The following is a 22,315-nucleotide window of genomic DNA, read 5'->3' as shown; positions in this document are numbered from 1 at the left end:
TAAATAAAGAGGAGTTTAATTTCTTTCCTTATGAAAAACTATATTTTTAATAAAATTTTAGCCAAATGGTAATTTTTATCTTAACTACATTATAATTAAGTTTTTAATAAATGTTTTAATTCTACAAGAATACATGATTGAGAAAACAGGCATTAAAAATATTATGAAGTCCAACATAAAGTTATCAGGTTACAATGGCAAGATGATACAAGTGATAGGTACAGCAGTGAATGTAGAATACAAAGGGAATTCACAAATTTTGAACGTGTTAATCATAAACATTAATAAAATGTCTTTGTTAGGAAGATCATGTTAAAACATTTTGAAAATATACTTGAAAGATTCATAGGCATGATAGATGCAGATTAATATAAAAACTACATTATATTAACTTAATAAGTTTTTTTAATACTTTGGTTTTAAATTTTTATTATTAACCTATTAAACATATTGCTAAATTGAACTTTATAAAGTATATATAGATATAAAAATAGTGTGATAAACAGTTAAAAAAAATATTTAATAATAAAATATATAATTTATATTCTCTATACCCTGACTACTTTAATATTAATATTATTCTGGTAAAATTTTAAATAAAAATCAGTTTCTATTAATTCACAAATTTAAGGTATATTTTCAATAATATTTATTGTCTTTAGTTACAATAATAAATAAAAAATATTACTTTTTGGAAGTAAGATGTTATTGTCTTTTTTTGCAACTGGGTTTCAACTCCATTTGTGATATTATATGGAATATCACAATTTAAGGATATCCAATTATTATTATCTCTTTTGATGGCTACCTTTGTACATATCAGTTGGCTTGACATGAGGATGTTGATGTTTATGTTTATAATGTTCATGTATCTTGTCGTCACTTCTTATTTTAGAAGTTTTACAGTTAAGGTAATTACACTTTACCTTAAATAAGGTTCTGTTACTTGGCATCTAGAAAGAAATAATTATTATTATAATATAATTTTTTACATATTATGTTTTTTATTATTCTTTGCTTGCTGATATAAATGTTTTTAAGCATGTCTCAAAAATTAACTAAAATTTATCCTGCTCTAGAAATTTATTAAAAAACATAATATAAATATATTAACCTCTAAGAAAAGTACCAAATAGGAAATGTGTAAATATTAACTTGATAAAATGGTAAATGAAAATGGTTGACAAATAAAGTTTATATAATTTATTAATTGACATATATCTTTACTTTAATTGACATTTGTCAGAAAATCAACAATAACCATCATAATCGTATCAATTAATGGATTTAAAAAGATTATAATTCAAATAAATTACCCCAAAAAATCAATATCAACCCCCAAAAATGCCAATATATTTTGAAGGCATTTGTCTCCTACCCCCCCCCCCCCTCGGCCATGTAGACGCTGGTTGTAGGGAATCCCAAAAACAAATAATGCAGTTGAATGTAATTTTTTTTTTTAACTTTCTAATTTTTGATCATTATTACAATTTACTTTTCTATTATTTTTTAAAGGTTGGCACAGAGCATTCTCATCTCTCCTATCATCGCACTCCCTCTATTTGGAAATTTTTAGATGCTCTACGCTTAAAACAATCGTTAGCCGAAGCAAATATTGAACAATATATTTCTGATACAACCCTCGATATCAAGAAAAGTGTATCGGAATACAGCTGAAAATATTATATTAATTGTATCTGACTATGTAAATAGCCCGATTAATGATTATTTAAGGGGGATCGCATATAATTTTAATTTACAAACATATTAATATTATCTATTTTTTTTAAATGTTCTTTTAAACATATTTTTAGCATGTTTAATATAGTATATTAATATTTTTTATAGTCATTTTATGATAAATAAATAAATTATGCGTTAATTGGTTTTTGATTATTTAAAAATAGAAAAAATCAGCCTAAACTTATATATTTTTTAAAATGATTAATAAAATTAATTTAAGGATTTTGCTTGAAATCAAAGATCAAAAAAATTTCATAACGCTCAAATGGAAGGTAACTCACTGAAACTCGGGGAAATATTTAATGTTAGTTTTTTTTAAATATTTTTATTTCTTTTTTTTAATATTTTTTTTATTTAATAATAAATATAAGAGCGTGTGGATATGGGTGGAAATTTTTTGCTGTAATAATAATTAAAAGTTTCATTACTCAAAAGTTTTAAGAATTCCATATTTTATTGTCAAATTTTCACAATTCTTTAATTTTACATTAAAAATGGAAAAGGTGTGTATGTGTACTATATTAAATGCTATTAAGTTAGGACTATATTTTTTTTATGAAAATTTTCACAATTCTTTAATTTTACATTAAAAATAGAATATATTACTTAAAAATTTTAAAAAGGCGTGTGCCATATTGAATGCTACTAATTTAGGCCTATTAAATGAAATAATTAAGCAATTTATTTGAATAAACATAATATATAAACTGATAATATATAGATATATATAATTTTAAGGAAAAACATAAATAGTTCTATATAAATTTATATATCAATTAAAAATTTAATTAATTTAGTTTTAATATTACGAGAGTAAGAATATGCACATATATATAAATGAGAGGAAGATTTTCTTCTGGAGAATTAAAAATAAATTCTTATTGCATCAAAATCTAAAATAGACCAAATTAACGAAAAAAATAAACAATTCTTAAAACGTTTGAGTAATGAAACTTCGAATTATTATTACATCAAAAAATTTCCACCAATATCCAGACGATCGCATATATATTATTTTTTTAATAAAAAAATTTGTAATTGTTGATTGATTTAAATTTGAATATTATTTATTTTATATGTTGATTGATTTAAATTTGAATATTATTTATTTTATATATTAACTATTTAAGTTGTTCAATTAACTTTTAAATTTTATATATATATATAATGTTTTTGGATGAAAAATAGTTAGTAATAAATTTGATTTAAACTTAAATAGTATTTCTTATATGGTGCCCCGGTTACGGTGGTACGTTTTTTTGTTAAGTAAAAAAAAATAAAATTTAAAAATATCCTTACCTTGATTTCTTTTGTAAAAATAAAAAGCAAATTCGTCGTTAGATATAGGAGATGATAAAGGACAAATAAAATTTTTTGACTTTTCTTTTCGATAGTCAAAATTTTATCCAAATTTACAAAATTATAAAAGGTAAAAAAAAATATATATATATAAAAATAAAAGAGTATATATACATATAAATAAAAGAGTTATATGATAAAAAATATTATGTTTTGTTTTAAAACTTACGATATACCTCAACACGTTATTATTGATAATATGTTAAAAGAAATGGGAATATCTAAAGAATTTTCGTATGTACGTGATAATAGGACAAACGAAATTGTTTTTTATTTTAAATCTTTACGAAAAATGATTAATGCATTTATGTCTCTAAATTTTATGCTTTAGATATTTGACATTATATTTATAGGAAATTTTTCCTATATTTCATTATTAAATATAAATTTACGCAATGTTTAACTTATAGAATATCAATAAATTTTTTTTTCTAAAAACTTAGTCACGAATTAGTATTAAATTTTTCACAGACAAATAATATTGAAACTTAGTGGATTAAATCCTCTTTACGAATTCGAATTAGAATTTTTATAGATAAACTATTAAAACTTAGTGGACCATATTCTCTTGATTAAAATTAAAATTTGATTTTAATTAACTACAATGTTTTGCTTTTACGATTTTAAATATTGAAAGTTTACTTTACTCAAATAAAATTATATCATGGACGAAAAATTAACTCTTACACACACTCAATATGTTCCTAAATTTCCCAAGTTATCAGGAAAATTATCTGAGACTTATCTTAACTTAATAGAAACATACTTTGAAGGACATATTGAGTCAGACTCATCTAAAGTTAGGACACTACTATGCAGCTTACCAATTGAGATTGTAGACCAAGTTACGTCGATATGTTCTAAAGCACAGTTAAAAGACTTTAATATTGTTTTTGGTAAATTGAAACTGTTAATTCCAAGTGAGGACATTAATGTAAATATAAAGAATTTTAACTTAGCGGTACAAGGTGCCGAGGAGTCCTTCCATACTTTTTATTTTAGAATTTCAAAACTTCATAAAAAATGCGATTTTGATAACGATACAAGAATGATTGAGAAATTAATAACTTGTTCTTTAAATGATAATATTAGAAGGAAGTTAAATAAACATAAGCACGAAGGTTTAGATAAGATGATGAAATTAGGAGTGGAGTTAGATGGCAGCAATATTAAACCAGACGTTAGCGATACAAATTATGTAGATAATGATAAAAAATTGGATAAAAATAAAAAATTTTACAATTTAAACATGGATAAAATACCATGCAAAAGTACTTTTAGTAATAATGAGAATAATTCTAATGATTATGAACATAATAATTTTAAAGAAAATAATTTTAATTATAATGGACGTAACACTCATAAGGAAAATTTTGATTTTAAGAAGAGGAATTATAATGATTTTAGGCCTAATTATAATGCTAGCCGAAACTATCAAAACAATATTTTTCGAGACAGTGAGGGTAACTCTAGAAATTTTCGTAATAACCAATCTTCGAATAACAATTCAAACTATTACGGAAGAAACTCCATGTGGCACAACAACAATTATAATAGAAATAATGCCTGGCAATACAATAACAATTCAAACAATTATGGTAGAGGTACTTGGCAAAACAATAACTATAATGGGAGAAACAATTCCTGGTCTTACAACAATCAAAGAAATCAGAGTCTATATAATAATCGATATGGTTATCAATATCAATCCTATAATAACAACAATAATGGAGAAAATAATACGTGGAAAAATTATAATCAGAATATTAATCAAAGAAAACCATTACAATATAATGACGTGAATCAAAGTAACATCAATTGTAACATGAACATTGAAGAGATTGTTGAAGAAAAATATAACCCTACACAAAATAATAATGGTAGTGATTTTAATATCAACAATTTAACTGAGTTTAAACTTAATGATAATGCGTTCATGACCACTTTAAAAGTAAATGATGATGTTGTTACTATGCAGGTTGATACGGGATCCAAGTTTACAATTATACCTCATGAAATGGCTAAACAAATAGGTATTAAAGATCTTAAAAAGTCCACTCTACAACTCACAGCTTATGATGGAAACTTAATCAAAATTATTGGCGTCACTCAAGTTAAAGTAACCTACGAAGGTATCACCAAACACTTGCAAGCCGTGATCGTTAAATCTAATAAAAATGCGTTATTGGGACGTATGTGGATTAATGCTTTTAGTAATATTTTGAACAAATTTATAGCAAACATTGATACCAACTATGAAGATGAAATAAAGAAATTAATAAAAGATTGCGAATCTAAACTGACTAAAAAACCGATCAACAAAGGGAATGTCAAGATATATCTACGTAACGATGCCAAACCGAAAATCATACCACCTAGACGGTTACCTTATTCAAAGATAGACGCTGTTACTAGAGAACTTATGAGATGGATAGGAGATGGAGTCATTGAGCCTGTAACAGATGTCCGATGGGCAAGTCCGATAACCGCTGTCTACAAGGATAATGGGAGCGTTAGGGTTTGCGCCGACTTCAAAGACACTGTCAACCCAGCCCTTGAGGACTTCAGATACCCACTTCCAAGAATAAATGATCTTATCGCTAAGCTCAAGGAAGGGAAGAAGTTCACCAAGATAGATTTCAAGGATGCGTTCCTACAAGTTCCCATCGATGAAACCTGCAGAGACATATTAACTATATCTACACACAGGGGGTACTACCGGTTTACCAGACTTCCTTTTGGGTTAAAGACTTCATCTGCGATTTTTCAACAAATTATGGATCAAATTTTCAGTGACATGAAAGATGTCATATTTTATATTGATGATCTACTAATTACGGGAAGTAGTGACGAAGTTCATTTCAACAACATAAAGAAGGTTTTTGAAAGAATACTATCTCATGGTTTAGTGCCTAATTTTGCAAAAAGCTTATTTTTCAAAAAAAGTCTAAGGTTCTTAGGACACGACATCGACGCCAAGGGGATCCACGCCAACCATGACAAGATCGAGGCGATCGTTAAAATGCCGGAACCAAAATCAGCCGCGGAATTATCAACGTTTCTAGGTATGGCCGGGTACTATAGAAAATTTTTGAACAACTTCGCTGAAATAGCTGATCCTTTATACAAGATTGTTAACAAAGAAAAATGGGAGTGGAATTTAGAACACTCCAAAAGTTTTGATGATCTAAAGACATTGATTAGTCTTCCTCCAGCTTTGACGTACTTTAATCCTGAACTACCTATCGGAATTGCGACTGATGCATCTAAAAGAGGTTTAGGAGCTGTTTTGTTCCACACTGAAAAAGATGGCAAAGAAAAACCGATAGCTTTTGCATCAAGAACTTTAGCAAAATCTGAAACAAACTATACCAATATTGAGCGTGAAGCTTTGGCCATTATGTTTGCTATCAAGAGATTTCAAGAATACTTGATAGGGACTAAGTTCACTATTATAACGGATCACAAGCCGCTAATCCATATTTTTACCAAAGGGCTCAAAGATAATAGCACCATGTCATTAAGGTTACAGAAGTGGAGTATAATTTTGGGGGGTTACGACTTTAACATCAGATATAAAGCTGGTAAATACAATGTTGTTCCCGATTGCCTCTCAAGACTACCACAAGTAATTGATGATGACGTTATTGATGGTATCGCGATTATAAATGACTTTGGCGATATACCTCTTATTTTTGACCGAATACGTGATGAAACATCCAAAGATTTTGAATTATCTCAAGTTATGAATGACATAAGAAATAATGTGCCTATCCAAAATAAAATTTATGAAAATATTGAACAAGAACTAAGTATCATTAAAGATTGTCTGTACAAAAGCGACAAAATAAATTCCGTCAAGTCTGAGAAAGAACATACTGAAGGCGTTACACGAAGGTCATTTGGGAGCAGGTAAAATTAAATCCTTAGCCAAAGATCGTATGTGGTGGTCTGGTATGGTCAACGACATTGATTTGGAAGTCAAAAGATGATTGTAATATTTATCATGACAATCCAAAGAAAATACAAAATCCATGGGTAGCAGCAACTAAACCATTTGAAAGGATACACATAGATTATGCGGGTCCGTTTTTTACAAAGAATTGGTTGATAATCGTTGATGCTTATAGTAAATTTCCGGTTATAGTTCCGGTAAAGAGTATTACGACTGAATTCACGTTAAAGGAAATTTATAAAACTATTTCACTATTTGGTATACCTGAAACCATTGTTACAGATAATGGTACCAATTTCACGAGCAAAGATTTTGAAAAATTTTGTAGCAATTATGGTATAAAACATGTACTAACATCGGCCTATCATCAGCAATCTAATGGACAAGCTGAACGTATGGTGAGAACATTTAAAGCTCATATGAAAAGAAACATAAGGATTGGCTTAGAAACTGCGCTGGACAGATTTTTGTTCAACTATAGAAACACGCCGAATGACACTACGGGAGTTACACCGTCCAAAAGAATGTTTAACCGCGACATTAGAATAAAGTGGGATTTATTAAAACCTTTGGAGGATAAAGTTGGTGAAGTCTTCATGTCGTTACCACGAAATCGAACTTTTAATAGAGGAGATTATGTTTGGTATAAGAAACAGGGTGATGATACGTGGTGCAAAGGCAGCATCAAGCTTAAAGAGAGTAACACCATGTTTCAAGTTTATACTGATAAAGGGATAGTAAGTAGGCATATTGATCAGGTCAGGATAAGAGAATGTTACAACAGTTTAAAATATTATGAAATTGACCCTAAAAATTCCTCTAAGGGGGGAAGTGTGGACACGAAGAATGAGATTAAGATACCAATTACTAGACCAATAAGAATTAAAAATAAACCTGATTACTTAAAAGATTACGTGCTTAAAATTTAAAAATATAAAACGCTAAAAATATAAAACGCTAAAAATATAAAACGCTAAAAATATAAAACGCTAAAAATATAAAACGCTAAAAATATAAAACGCTAAAAATATAAAACGCTAAAAATATAAAACGCTAAAAATATAAAACGCTTAAAACGCTAAAAGTATAAAACGCTATGATTAATATAATAATCATTATGTTTTATCATTCCTTATTCTGGATTAAAATTTTATTCCTTATTCCATAAATTATCATTCCTTATTACATATTTTATTGTTCCGAAATTCAAAATTTTATTTGTGCATATTATTCATATATTTGATTTGATCAACTATTCCAAATTACATATTCCGATTTATTCCAAATTCCAATATTCAACTGGATTAATGGTAATAACAATTTTGAGAAATGTGAACAACATACGATAAGGATATCAAACCAACGATAACGTTCAACGATTTTATCAAACCTACGCGATTGATTCAAGCCTACAAAAAACGTACAAACTCACGCAACTCTAATAAACGATTTTATCAAACCTACGTGATAGAATCAAGCCTACGAAAACGTTTGAGACTTATGCGCTAACCAAGATCAAACCGAGTACAATCGAAACAGGAAAAACTTCTAGGACAACAAGCTCTCGATGACTGCTGAGAAGAAGCTTCGTTATTTGTAGAAGAGGGGGAATGTTGATTGATTTAAATTTGAATATTATTTATTTTATATGTTGATTGATTTAAATTTGAATATTATTTATTTTATATATTAACTATTTAAGTTGTTCAATTAACTTTTAAATTTTATATATATATATAATGTTTTTGGATGAAAAATAGTTAGTAATAAATTTGATTTAAATTTAAATAGTATTTCTTATAGTAATATAATGCCACATTTGTTATTTTCATGCATGTTTTATAATATGTGTTGAATTTGTCAGTTATTGCATTTTGTGGAAAAAACTTCCATTTCATATGGCTTCCTAAATTTTTTTATATCGTATTTTGCTTTGTTTATTTATTTTTAAATATTTAATAAAAAATTTGATTATATTTTTTAAGAGATGATTTGTATTGAATTTAAAGAAAAGATTGCTAAAATGACTTTATTCACACTGCTGGAAAAAATATTTAATATGAAAATTACAATAACCATATTATTTTTTTTAAATGAGCTTGATAACATTTTTATTAAAAAAGTAAAATAATGGTGCCTTTGATTTCTCTTATAATGTATTAAATTTTATTAAAATCAAAGATAAGATGAGTAAAATGTTTTTAGTACTTGTTCATACTTACTAGGTATACAAATATTAAGATTTCCTCTGAATATTTTTTGATACATTATTTTAAGAAGATTAACTGGGGAAATTTAATATATTTAAAAATCTCCAAAATAGATATTTAGATTAAGCTACAAGATTGAATTAATAACTTACAAATATCGAAACACTTTTTATTTACTTACCTGTATTTCTTTAACAACTAAGCTAAAATTTAATATTTTGCATGTAAATAAAAAATAATTATATACATAAATTATATGCAATAAATGAAACAAGATTTTTTAAATATATATTTATTCTATACTATGGAAATTTTATAATAAAATACATATGTGTCATTGTTACATTATAAGTAATTACATTTAAATATTGTAAAAAATATATAAATAAATGTTAAATAAAATTAGTAAAAATGTTAAAGATTATCATAAAGTCTATAAGAATATATAAATAAATATGCAAGCAAAGTTTAATAGAGTTGCCAAAAATATTAAATATTATCAGTTAGTCTATTTTTTTTTTCTCTTTAGCTTACACCTTTTCTGGTGGTAAGCTCCTTCAACATCTCTCTCCACTTTATGTTATTCATACAATCTCTTTTATCTAATTTATACTTCTTTATATTGGCTCTAACTTTATGGCCTCATTGAAGTTTTGGCCTTCCTCTTTTACGTTTGCCCATCACTTCCAAACTCTCAACCTTATTTCTTATGTAGTTCATAGGCCTTCTCATTGTGTGCCCATACCACCTAAGTCTGTTTACCATTAACTTAGTAAGGGGCACTACCTTTAAACTAGTTAGTATTCTTGTACTGCGCACTTTCTCCTTTCTTGTTTACCAGCAATCATCCTCAACATTCTCATCTCCATAGTTTGTAAACTTCTCTCGTCTGATTCTTTGGTTGGCCATGTTTCCGAACTATATAGAATAGTTGGTTGTACTATGAAACTGTAAATTCTTCCCCTTAATTTGTGTGGGATTTTTTCGTCAAATAGCACTCCAGATAAAGATCTCCACTAACTACCCTTGATTAATTTTACTCTCTATCTCTTTTTCTATTGTGCCGTTTGTTTGTATAGTGGAGCCCAAATATTTGCAACTTTCAATTGTCGATATCTGCCATTCATTTATATCAATACTCTCTGCATTCCTTCAAATATCTTATTTACTCAAATTTTTCTTCAGATTTCTAATAATTAATGGTATCGTTAATTTTTTTTTTATTGGAACTCTATATAAAATTTTTATAGTGGGTATTTATACTTAGTATTCCTTCAAATATCTTATTTACTCAAATTTTTCTTGAGATTTCTAATAATTAATGGGATCGTTAATTTTTTTTTTATTGGACTATAAATAAAATTTTTATAGTGGGTATTTATACTTAATATTCCTTCAAATATATTATTTACTCAAATTTTTCTTGAGATTTCTAATAATTAATGGGATCGTTAATTTTTTTTTATTGGACTATAAATAAAATTTTTATAGTGGGTATTTATACTTAGTATTCCTTCAAATATATTATTTATTCAAATTTTTCTTGAGATTTCTAATAATTAATGGGATCGTTAATTTTTTTTTATTGGAAATCTATAAATAAAATTTTTATAGTCGGTATTTATACTTAGTATTCCTTCAAATATCTTATTTACTCAAATTATTCTTGAGATTTCTAATAATTAATGGGATCGTTAATTTTTTTTTTATTGGACTATAAATAAAATTTTTATAGTGGGTATTTATACTTAGTATTCCTTCAAATATATTATTTACTCAAATTTTTCTTGAGATTTCTAATAATTAATGGGATCGTTAATTTTTTTTTTATTGGAACTCTATAAATAAAATTATTATAGTGGGTATTTATACTTATTATTCTTTCAAATATCTTATTTACTCAAAATTTTTTGTTATTTCTAATATGGGATCGTTAATTTTTTTTCTTACTAAGAACTCCTTTATTAAAATTTTTATCGTAAATATTTATATAATATAATTATGGCTACAAATGAATATTTCTTTTTATTTCAAGTGTATAATTTGACAACACAAAACATTAAATTATTATTGATTATGAAATTTTTCTGAAAATTCGCGAATATAATTTTATATATTCATGCCTGTGTAGACAATATAAAAAATGTATTTTATAAGAATTTAATTACATATATATAGACCTGTGCGCGGAGTAAATATCGGCGGCCGGCACAATTTTTAAAAAAATCTGATCAACGGCCGGCGGTGCGCCGATTTTTAGCCGCAGTCAATAAAATCGGCGTAAATCGGCGCATATATAAATTTTTATAAGATAAATTTTTTTAATTGATTATTAATTTTTAAAAAAAAATAAATAAATATTTCTACAGATATCTCGGCATATTTTATAATATTCATTTTCGTAATTTAATTATCATGTATAAAAATTATTTTTTTAAAATTTTTGGGACATAATGATGATCTCCTTGAATTTAAGGTCAATCCAGCGATAGAGAAAACTCTTTCACTAGGTGTGCTAGTCGCCGAAATGCAAAGAATTTTTTTGGCGAGCCTGGAAAGATCGGGAAGTTTACTTTTCTATTCTCTCCAAAAATTTAGAAAATCCATATCTTGTGAATGTCGTTTTCCAAGAGAACTGTGTCATTCTTGTTCTAAGTCACCTAACTTGGAATCATAATTTATATTTATTGAATGTTTATTTGCCAATTTTGTCAAATGACTTGAATTTAATAATTCATCTTCATCCTCATTAGCTATATTTACTACCACCTGATTATCATCATTCTCTATAAGTTTAAGATGTTTTATTATAAATTCTGAAGCTGAGCAATTTTGCTCTATTAAATACTTTGACACAATTGTCATTTTTTAAAATCTTGGATCTAAAAGAGAAGCCAATACCTAGATATTTTTAAATAAAAAATAAAATATTATACTTATATAATATTACTTGCAGATTACAAACCGGAAATCGTAACGCAAGTTTTTCTTAGCATATTTTCCTTAAGTGAAATAATTTTAGAATTATCACTATCATTTACTATTAAATGTGTTTCAATTTCACTTCTAAAAAATAACCAAGTTTAAAGTAGGCTCTTTTAGTACTGAAAGAAATTCGACAGTTTTTTTAAATTTTGAAAGAAATGCTAATAGTTCTTCTCTCAGATCAGTTACATAATTTTATAATTTGAGAAAGTGCTTCACAATTCTTTTCAAAATATTATTAATTAAATTCTTATTTAATCCAGATATGCTTTCTAGTATAATTAATATACTAAGCCAACGTGTTGGGATATTTAATTTTAAGCTTTTCATAAGCGTAGAATTATAGTTATTATTATCATTGGAATTGCCAATTTGAAACCGGGTATCAGGATATGGATCAATGCTGTCAAGATCTAACAGGTCTGATGTTAAATCTATTGTACTTAGGCATTTTCTTTGATATTCCTCGAATTTAAATTCAACCTCTGCAGTTTTATATCTTAGAGAAGTAATAATTTCTCTAATTTTTTTGCAAAAAAATTCCAGACTATGGATTTTTTATTATCCAGAGTAAGGATACTAAAATTATTTAAATTATTAAAGTAGATGCATCCATTTTAAAAATATGCAAAATTATGGTAACTTTTGTAATTTTAGATTTTAGATTTATTGTTATATAATGACGTCTATTTAATTAAGATTTAAAAATAGTAGAAAATAAAAATTCATCAAAATCCTGATTGACATTAAAAAATTACAAGAGTGATGTTGACCAATTATTAGAAGAAAAAGGTAGAAAGAAATTTCTGCGCCGGCGTAATTTTCTTAAAGGCGGCGTTTTCGACGTAATCATAAAAAGTCCGCAGCCGGCCAACGACCGGCCGGCGCACAGGTCTACATATATATATCAGGAATAAAAAAAATAATTTTATAATAGTGCGCTAAACAATAATATAAACGTACAATATGAAAGATGATAATTTTGAATTGAAAAATTGAGTAATAAAGAGCTGCAATATAATAAAATTTTTAAAAATATAGTAAATATACTTTTACAGTTATTTAGCTTAATTGATAATAAAGAGCTGCAATATGTTATTTATAAAAGCTTATAAATTGAGCAATAAAGAGCTGCAAAATAAGATATTTAAACATAAAATAAATATACTTTTACTTAGTGATTTTATTTAAAAAATCTTATAATAAGCCACCATTTATAACCTTACAACATAATTCTATTTACAATCTTTCAAGCCTATTTAGGGAAAAAAATTTTAAAAATTTGTAGGTGATAATCAACTTATATTTAAATGCAATCTTTTCATAATTTGGTTAATATTCACTTTATTCTCATAAAATATATATAAGTGAATTAAATGAGATAAAATATTAATATTTCTATAAAAAAGATCTAAAATATTGTAAAAAATATAAGACGAATAAATTTAAAGAGGTATATTTAGCTTGATTCCACATATCTATATTACCTTTTAATTAATTAAAAACATGTATTGTAAATAGAGCTATTATATAAAATATTAGAATAAAATGAATTATAGTATATTTTGCATTGAAATTATAAAATGTCAAAATAAATTTACATATTTTAAAAGCGTTTCTATCCGCTGTAAAAAAGATACATTACTTATTTTATTAATAATTTGGATAACCTTATAAATGTTAATGCAAATTGTGTTATAATATCATCAATCAATTGTAAATTTTTCAAAAACATCAATTTCGCTGGATATTAACAGTAAATTTTCTAAAAATGGTCCGAAATTTTATTCCGCATTCGAGTTTTGTTTATTTTTACTTTACTCATGGCTCTTTCGGCTGAACAGGAAGTTGTAGGAAGGGTCAATAAATATTTATATAATAAATTTAAATTAGAATAAGAATTTAATTGATTTAAAAGTCGGTATGGTAATATAAAAGAATATTTTATCTATTTTTTTATTTTGGTCATGATTTCGCTGTTGATATTTTCTTCGGTAGTTTGATCGTTTGCAATACCCTTAATTATACACAATTACAAATAAAATATCAATAAATTACTTTCATCGATATATAACGCGTCATTCTTTTAAACTTTCAAAAGATCTTCAAAAATGATTGATTGATACTCCAAATATAAAGAGCGAAAATCATTATATTCATCAACAATGTTTTGGACATCCAATTGATAAGTATGACAAATTTCGGATATATGCCATCCTTCTATTTTTTCATTATCCATAATTCCAGCGGGAGTAAAAATGGATATTTGTGATAAAAAATTTAAACAATCATAATTAAATCGATCATTTAGGTGGTTAATTATTGCATTTATCACAGGGAAAAATATTTCCGTTCTATATCTATAACAATAAATAATAATTTAAATTTTTTAATTTATTCAACTTGTTTTTTTTGTTCAACATAATTATTGAATTCTGTTTGATCCAATTTGAATATTGATTTCATATTATACAAATCAGTTATTACATTATTTTTTTTCAAAAAACTATTAGATAAGGAATGTAATTTTAAAAATATATTGTCTCCATTAGCTATATTTTAAATTTATAGAAATAGTAACTAATATTAACCTTTTAGTCTTTGTAATTTATTTTTTGTATGTTTTATTAATTTGGTTACCATAGCCAAATCATTACCAACTGCCTGCATCTCAATACAAGCCTCATGTGTACATTTCAATATTTCTTTCAAAATAAATAGACTTAATATAAAATTTTCATCCTTAATTCTTGATAATAATCCATCGGCAATGGAAGAGGTGCTTGGGTCATTAGAATTTTTTAATACAACTAATGATGCTAAAATATGTTCATAAACATCTAAAAAGGTTTCTACAGATTTGTAGGATGATAACCAATTTCTGAAAATATATAAGTTTCATTAAAAATATTTTATTTACCTTGTAGTGTTTTTAATTCTTTTAAGAGATTTCTTGGACTTTCTCATTCGATATTTAACAAACACACCATGACGTCTAACTCCATTCATAAAATTATATAACTCATCTACACAAACATGAGCAACTACTAAATTTAGCCGATGTGCATGGCACCAAATATAGATGGCTTTTGGAGCTTCTTTCAATATTAAAGCCTGCATTCCTTTGTATACTCCTCTCATATTCCCTGCACCATCCATACTTTGTCCAACCAAATAATCAAGAGGAAGACCAAGATCATTAAACTTAGAAATGTTTCTTTATATTTTTCCCACTGGTTTCTGATGTTGTAAAAACATGTATGATCCTTTCTACAGGATGTGGATGCAGATCATCTTCTATATACCGTACAAGCAAAGCTATGCTCTTTTTTAGACACATCATATGTTCCATCTAATATGATGCTATAGGCACGATTCTCTTTAATTTTTTGAATAATGCTTTTTGTTATTTTTATCTTGATAATTTCAGTTATTTTTTTCACGTGGCCATATGACAATAAATTTATATAAGGTCTTAAAATTTTATCTGATTTTTTTCTCCGCAATTTTTCGTTGTTATCCATGTATGCACGTAAAGTTGGAACCGTTTTTGCCATTAATTTTATGAGACACATAAAATCACCTTCATTCAAATTAGAACCCCAAAAGGCTATATTACATTTATAAGGTACATAATGGCATCGATAATATTATGAACTATATTAGGATTTCCCATGATTATATCAAGCTTATTTGATAGCAAATGATCTTGAATGCGTTTATTTGCAAGCCAAGTCATGTTTGCATATTCACAATCTTTATGAAGAGAAGATGCTTCGTGTCTCTCTAAGTCACGCTTTATGTTTTTCCAATTATTTACCCCAAATTGCGTCTAAAAATATTGGACTTAGGGCCATTAAACATAATACAATATAGACAAAAGACTTTGTCTAAAGTAGTGCTATAAGATAGCCAATTTCTGGGGTTGAGGGAACCATCAATATTAACCTTTCTATAATAGGTTATATTCATGCTCCTGTTTAAAAAGTAATAAAAAAAAAACTGGTATAGAAAATGGATGGGTAAAAATTAATGAAAATTAAATATTATTTAAAACCTCTTGAGAGTAACAGGATATTGAAATTTATTTGTACATGGCTGACAAGGGCCTACAGCAATTATGAAATTAATCAAAATATTTGTCATCCTAAATAATTTGAAGTGAAATGGGTCATTTGTTCCTTCTTTTTGTATAGCTGAATAAGACTTGGACTTTGAATATCCTCATAATTTATTCCCTTCAAAAGTTATTATATAAATTTTATTTAAATAAAATACCTAATGCAAAGTAAGCGCCTCACTAGAACTGGGGATTGGATGAGGAGATATTACAATTTGTGAATCTTCAATAACTGAGATTTTCTATAATTAAAGAGGAGTTTAATTTCTTTCCTTATGAAAAACTATATTTTTAATAAAATTTTAGCCAAATGGTAATTTTTTGTTTAACTTCATTATAATTAAGTTTTTAATAAATGTTGGAAATATTTGAATAACCTCATAATCATAATTTATTTCCTTCAAAATTTATCATATAATTCGTATTTTAAATACCTCATCATGCAAAGTAAGCGCTTCACTGGAACTGGGGATTGGATGAGGAGATAATACAATTTGTGAATCTTCAATAACTGAGATTTTCTATAAATAAAGAGGAGTTTAATTTCTTTCCTTATGAAAAACTATATTTTTAATAAAATTTTAGCCAAATGGTAATTTTTATCTTAACTACATTATAATTAAGTTTTTAATAAATGTTTTAATTCTACAAGAATACATGATTGAGAAAACAGGCATTAAAAATATTATGAAGTCCAACATAAAGTTATCAGGTTACAATGGCAAGATGATACAAGTGATAGGTACAGCAGTGAATGTAGAATACAAAGGGAATTCACAAATTTTGAACGTGTTAATCATAAACATTAATAAAATGTCTTTGTTAGGAAGATCATGTTAAAACATTTTGAAAATATACTTGAAAGATTCATAGGCATGATAGATGCAGATTAATATAAAAACTACATTATATTAACTTAATAAGTTTTTTTAATACTTTGGTTTTAAATTTTTATTATTAACCTATTAAACATATTGCTAAATTGAACTTTATAAAGTATATATAGATATAAAAATAGTGTGATAAACAGTTAAAAAAAATATTTAATAATAAAATATATAATTTATATTCTCTATACCCTGACTACTTTAATATTAATATTATTCTGGTAAAATTTTAAATAAAAATCAGTTTCTATTAATTCACAAATTTAAGGTATATTTTCAATAATATTTATTGTCTTTAGTTACAATAATAAATAAAAAATATTACTTTTTGGAAGTAAGATGTTATTGTCTTTTTTTGCAACTGGGTTTCAACTCCATTTGTGATATTATATGGAATATCACAATTTAAGGATATCCAATTATTATTATCTCTTTTGATGGCTACCTTTGTACATATCAGTTGGCTTGACATGAGGATGTTGATGTTTATGTTTATAATGTTCATGTATCTTGTCGTCACTTCTTATTTTAGAAGTTTTACAGTTAAGGTAATTACACTTTACCTTAAATAAGGTTCTGTTACTTGGCATCTAGAAAGAAATAATTATTATTATAATATAATTTTTTACATATTATGTTTTTTATTATTCTTTGCTTGCTGATATAAATGTTTTTAAGCATGTCTCAAAAATTAACTAAAATTTATCCTGCTCTAGAAATTTATTAAAAAACATAATATAAATATATTAACCTCTAAGAAAAGTACCAAATAGGAAATGTGTAAATATTAACTTGATAAAATGGTAAATGAAAATGGTTGACAAATAAAGTTTATATAATTTATTAATTGACATATATCTTTACTTTAATTGACATTTGTCAGAAAATCAACAATAACCATCATAATCGTATCAATTAATGGATTTAAAAAGATTATAATTCAAATAAATTACCCCAAAAAATCAATATCAACCCCCAAAAATGCCAATATATTTTGAAGGCATTTGTCTCCTACCCCCCCCCCCCCTCGGCCATGTAGACGCTGGTTGTAGGGAATCCCAAAAACAAATAATGCAGTTGAATGTAATTTTTTTTTTTAACTTTCTAATTTTTGATCATTATTACAATTTACTTTTCTATTATTTTTTAAAGGTTGGCACAGAGCATTCTCATCTCTCCTATCATCGCACTCCCTCTATTTGGAAATTTTTAGATGCTCTACGCTTAAAACAATCGTTAGCCGAAGCAAATATTGAACAATATATTTCTGATACAACCCTCGATATCAAGAAAGGTGTATCGGAATACAGCTGAAAATATTATATTAATTGTATCTGACTATGTAAATAGCCCGATTAATGATTATTTAAGGGGGATCGCATATAATTTTAATTTACAAACATATTAATATTATCTATTTTTTTTAAATGTTCTTTTAAACATATTTTTAGCATGTTTAATATAGTATATTAATATTTTTTATAGTCATTTTATGATAAATAAATAAATTATGCGTTAATTGGTTTTTGATTATTTAAAAATAGAAAAAATCAGCCTAAACTTATATATTTTTTAAAATGATTAATAAAATTAATTTAAGGATTTTGCTTGAAATCAAAGATCAAAAAAATTTCATAACGCTCAAATGGAAGGTAACTCACTGAAACTCGGGGAAATATTTAATGTTAGTTTTTTTTAAATATTTTTATTTCTTTTTTTTAATATTTTTTTTATTTAATAATAAATATAAGAGCGTGTGGATATGGGTGGAAATTTTTTGCTGTAATAATAATTAAAAGTTTCATTACTCAAAAGTTTTAAGAATTCCATATTTTATTGTCAAATTTTCACAATTCTTTAATTTTACATTAAAAATGGAAAAGGTGTGTATGTGTACTATATTAAATGCTATTAAGTTAGGACTATATTTTTTTTATGAAAATTTTCACAATTCTTTAATTTTACATTAAAAATAGAATATATTACTTAAAAATTTTAAAAAGGCGTGTGCCATATTGAATGCTACTAATTTAGGCCTATTAAATGAAATAATTAAGCAATTTATTTGAATAAACATAATATATAAACTGATAATATATAGATATATATAATTTTAAGGAAAAACATAAATAGTTCTATATAAATTTATATATCAATTAAAAATTTAATTAATTTAGTTTTAATATTACGAGAGTAAGAATATGCACATATATATAAATGAGAGGAAGATTTTCTTCTGGAGAATTAAAAATAAATTCTTATTGCATCAAAATCTAAAATAGACCAAATTAACGAAAAAAATAAACAATTCTTAAAACGTTTGAGTAATGAAACTTCGAATTATTATTACATCAAAAAATTTCCACCAATATCCAGACGATCGCATATATATTATTTTTTTAATAAAAAAATTTGTAATTGTTGATTGATTTAAATTTGAATATTATTTATTTTATATGTTGATTGATTTAAATTTGAATATTATTTATTTTATATATTAACTATTTAAGTTGTTCAATTAACTTTTAAATTTTATATATATATATAATGTTTTTGGATGAAAAATAGTTAGTAATAAATTTGATTTAAACTTAAATAGTATTTCTTATATGGTGCCCCGGTTACGGTGGTACGTTTTTTTGTTAAGTAAAAAAAAATAAAATTTAAAAATATCCTTACCTTGATTTCTTTTGTAAAAATAAAAAGCAAATTCGTCGTTAGATATAGGAGATGATAAAGGACAAATAAAATTTTTTGACTTTTCTTTTCGATAGTCAAAATTTTATCCAAATTTACAAAATTATAAAAGGTAAAAAAAAATATATATATATAAAAATAAAAGAGTATATATACATATAAATAAAAGAGTTATATGATAAAAAATATTATGTTTTGTTTTAAAACTTACGATATACCTCAACACGTTATTATTGATAATATGTTAAAAGAAATGGGAATATCTAAAGAATTTTCGTATGTACGTGATAATAGGACAAACGAAATTGTTTTTTATTTTAAATCTTTACGAAAAATGATTAATGCATTTATGTCTCTAAATTTTATGCTTTAGATATTTGACATTATATTTATAGGAAATTTTTCCTATATTTCATTATTAAATATAAATTTACGCAATGTTTAACTTATAGAATATCAATAAATTTTTTTTTCTAAAAACTTAGTCACGAATTAGTATTAAATTTTTCACAGACAAATAATATTGAAACTTAGTGGATTAAATCCTCTTTACGAATTCGAATTAGAATTTTTATAGATAAACTATTAAAACTTAGTGGACCATATTCTCTTGATTAAAATTAAAATTTGATTTTAATTAACTACAATGTTTTGCTTTTACGATTTTAAATATTGAAAGTTTACTTTACTCAAATAAAATTATATCATGGACGAAAAATTAACTCTTACACACACTCAATATGTTCCTAAATTTCCCAAGTTATCAGGAAAATTATCTGAGACTTATCTTAACTTAATAGAAACATACTTTGAAGGACATATTGAGTCAGACTCATCTAAAGTTAGGACACTACTATGCAGCTTACCAATTGAGATTGTAGACCAAGTTACGTCGATATGTTCTAAAGCACAGTTAAAAGACTTTAATATTGTTTTTGGTAAATTGAAACTGTTAATTCCAAGTGAGGACATTAATGTAAATATAAAGAATTTTAACTTAGCGGTACAAGGTGCCGAGGAGTCCTTCCATACTTTTTATTTTAGAATTTCAAAACTTCATAAAAAATGCGATTTTGATAACGATACAAGAATGATTGAGAAATTAATAACTTGTTCTTTAAATGATAATATTAGAAGGAAGTTAAATAAACATAAGCACGAAGGTTTAGATAAGATGATGAAATTAGGAGTGGAGTTAGATGGCAGCAATATTAAACCAGACGTTAGCGATACAAATTATGTAGATAATGATAAAAAATTGGATAAAAATAAAAAATTTTACAATTTAAACATGGATAAAATACCATGCAAAAGTACTTTTAGTAATAATGAGAATAATTCTAATGATTATGAACATAATAATTTTAAAGAAAATAATTTTAATTATAATGGACGTAACACTCATAAGGAAAATTTTGATTTTAAGAAGAGGAATTATAATGATTTTAGGCCTAATTATAATGCTAGCCGAAACTATCAAAACAATATTTTTCGAGACAGTGAGGGTAACTCTAGAAATTTTCGTAATAACCAATCTTCGAATAACAATTCAAACTATTACGGAAGAAACTCCATGTGGCACAACAACAATTATAATAGAAATAATGCCTGGCAATACAATAACAATTCAAACAATTATGGTAGAGGTACTTGGCAAAACAATAACTATAATGGGAGAAACAATTCCTGGTCTTACAACAATCAAAGAAATCAGAGTCTATATAATAATCGATATGGTTATCAATATCAATCCTATAATAACAACAATAATGGAGAAAATAATACGTGGAAAAATTATAATCAGAATATTAATCAAAGAAAACCATTACAATATAATGACGTGAATCAAAGTAACATCAATTGTAACATGAACATTGAAGAGATTGTTGAAGAAAAATATAACCCTACACAAAATAATAATGGTAGTGATTTTAATATCAACAATTTAACTGAGTTTAAACTTAATGATAATGCGTTCATGACCACTTTAAAAGTAAATGATGATGTTGTTACTATGCAGGTTGATACGGGATCCAAGTTTACAATTATACCTCATGAAATGGCTAAACAAATAGGTATTAAAGATCTTAAAAAGTCCACTCTACAACTCACAGCTTATGATGGAAACTTAATCAAAATTATTGGCGTCACTCAAGTTAAAGTAACCTACGAAGGTATCACCAAACACTTGCAAGCCGTGATCGTTAAATCTAATAAAAATGCGTTATTGGGACGTATGTGGATTAATGCTTTTAGTAATATTTTGAACAAATTTATAGCAAACATTGATACCAACTATGAAGATGAAATAAAGAAATTAATAAAAGATTGCGAATCTAAACTGACTAAAAAACCGATC

General features: G+C 25.7%; 1 protein-coding gene and 1 long non-coding RNA gene across 2 annotated transcripts; one reads left to right on the top strand and one right to left on the bottom strand.

Annotated features, from left to right (window-relative positions):
* Positions 1–15,599: 15,599 nt before the first annotated feature.
* Positions 15,600–16,896, bottom strand: LOC135930677 (uncharacterized). The gene is made up of 4 exons (XR_010572851.1): positions 16,807–16,896; positions 16,531–16,614; positions 16,310–16,490; positions 15,600–16,228 (listed from the first exon to the last, which is right to left on the bottom strand). It is a non-coding gene; the product is annotated as an uncharacterized LOC135930677 (long non-coding RNA).
* Positions 16,897–20,662: 3,766 nt separating this feature from the next.
* Positions 20,663–22,211, top strand: LOC135930675 (putative uncharacterized protein DDB_G0291812; the record flags this gene model as incomplete). The annotated part of the gene is made up of 1 exon (XM_065467486.1): positions 20,663–22,211. A coding segment is annotated over exon 1 (1,549 nt), but the record flags the coding sequence as incomplete, so codon positions are not given.
* Positions 22,212–22,315: the final 104 nt, after the last annotated feature.

Source organism: Gordionus sp. m RMFG-2023, unplaced genomic scaffold, assembly GCF_954871325.1.
Source record: "Gordionus sp. m RMFG-2023 unplaced genomic scaffold, tfGorSpeb1-WG-v2 contig_281, whole genome shotgun sequence".
In the NCBI taxonomy this organism is placed as follows: Eukaryota; Metazoa; Nematomorpha; class Gordioida; order Chordodea; family Parachordodidae; genus Gordionus; species Gordionus sp. m RMFG-2023.
This window is presented reverse-complemented; position numbering and strand designations above follow the sequence as displayed.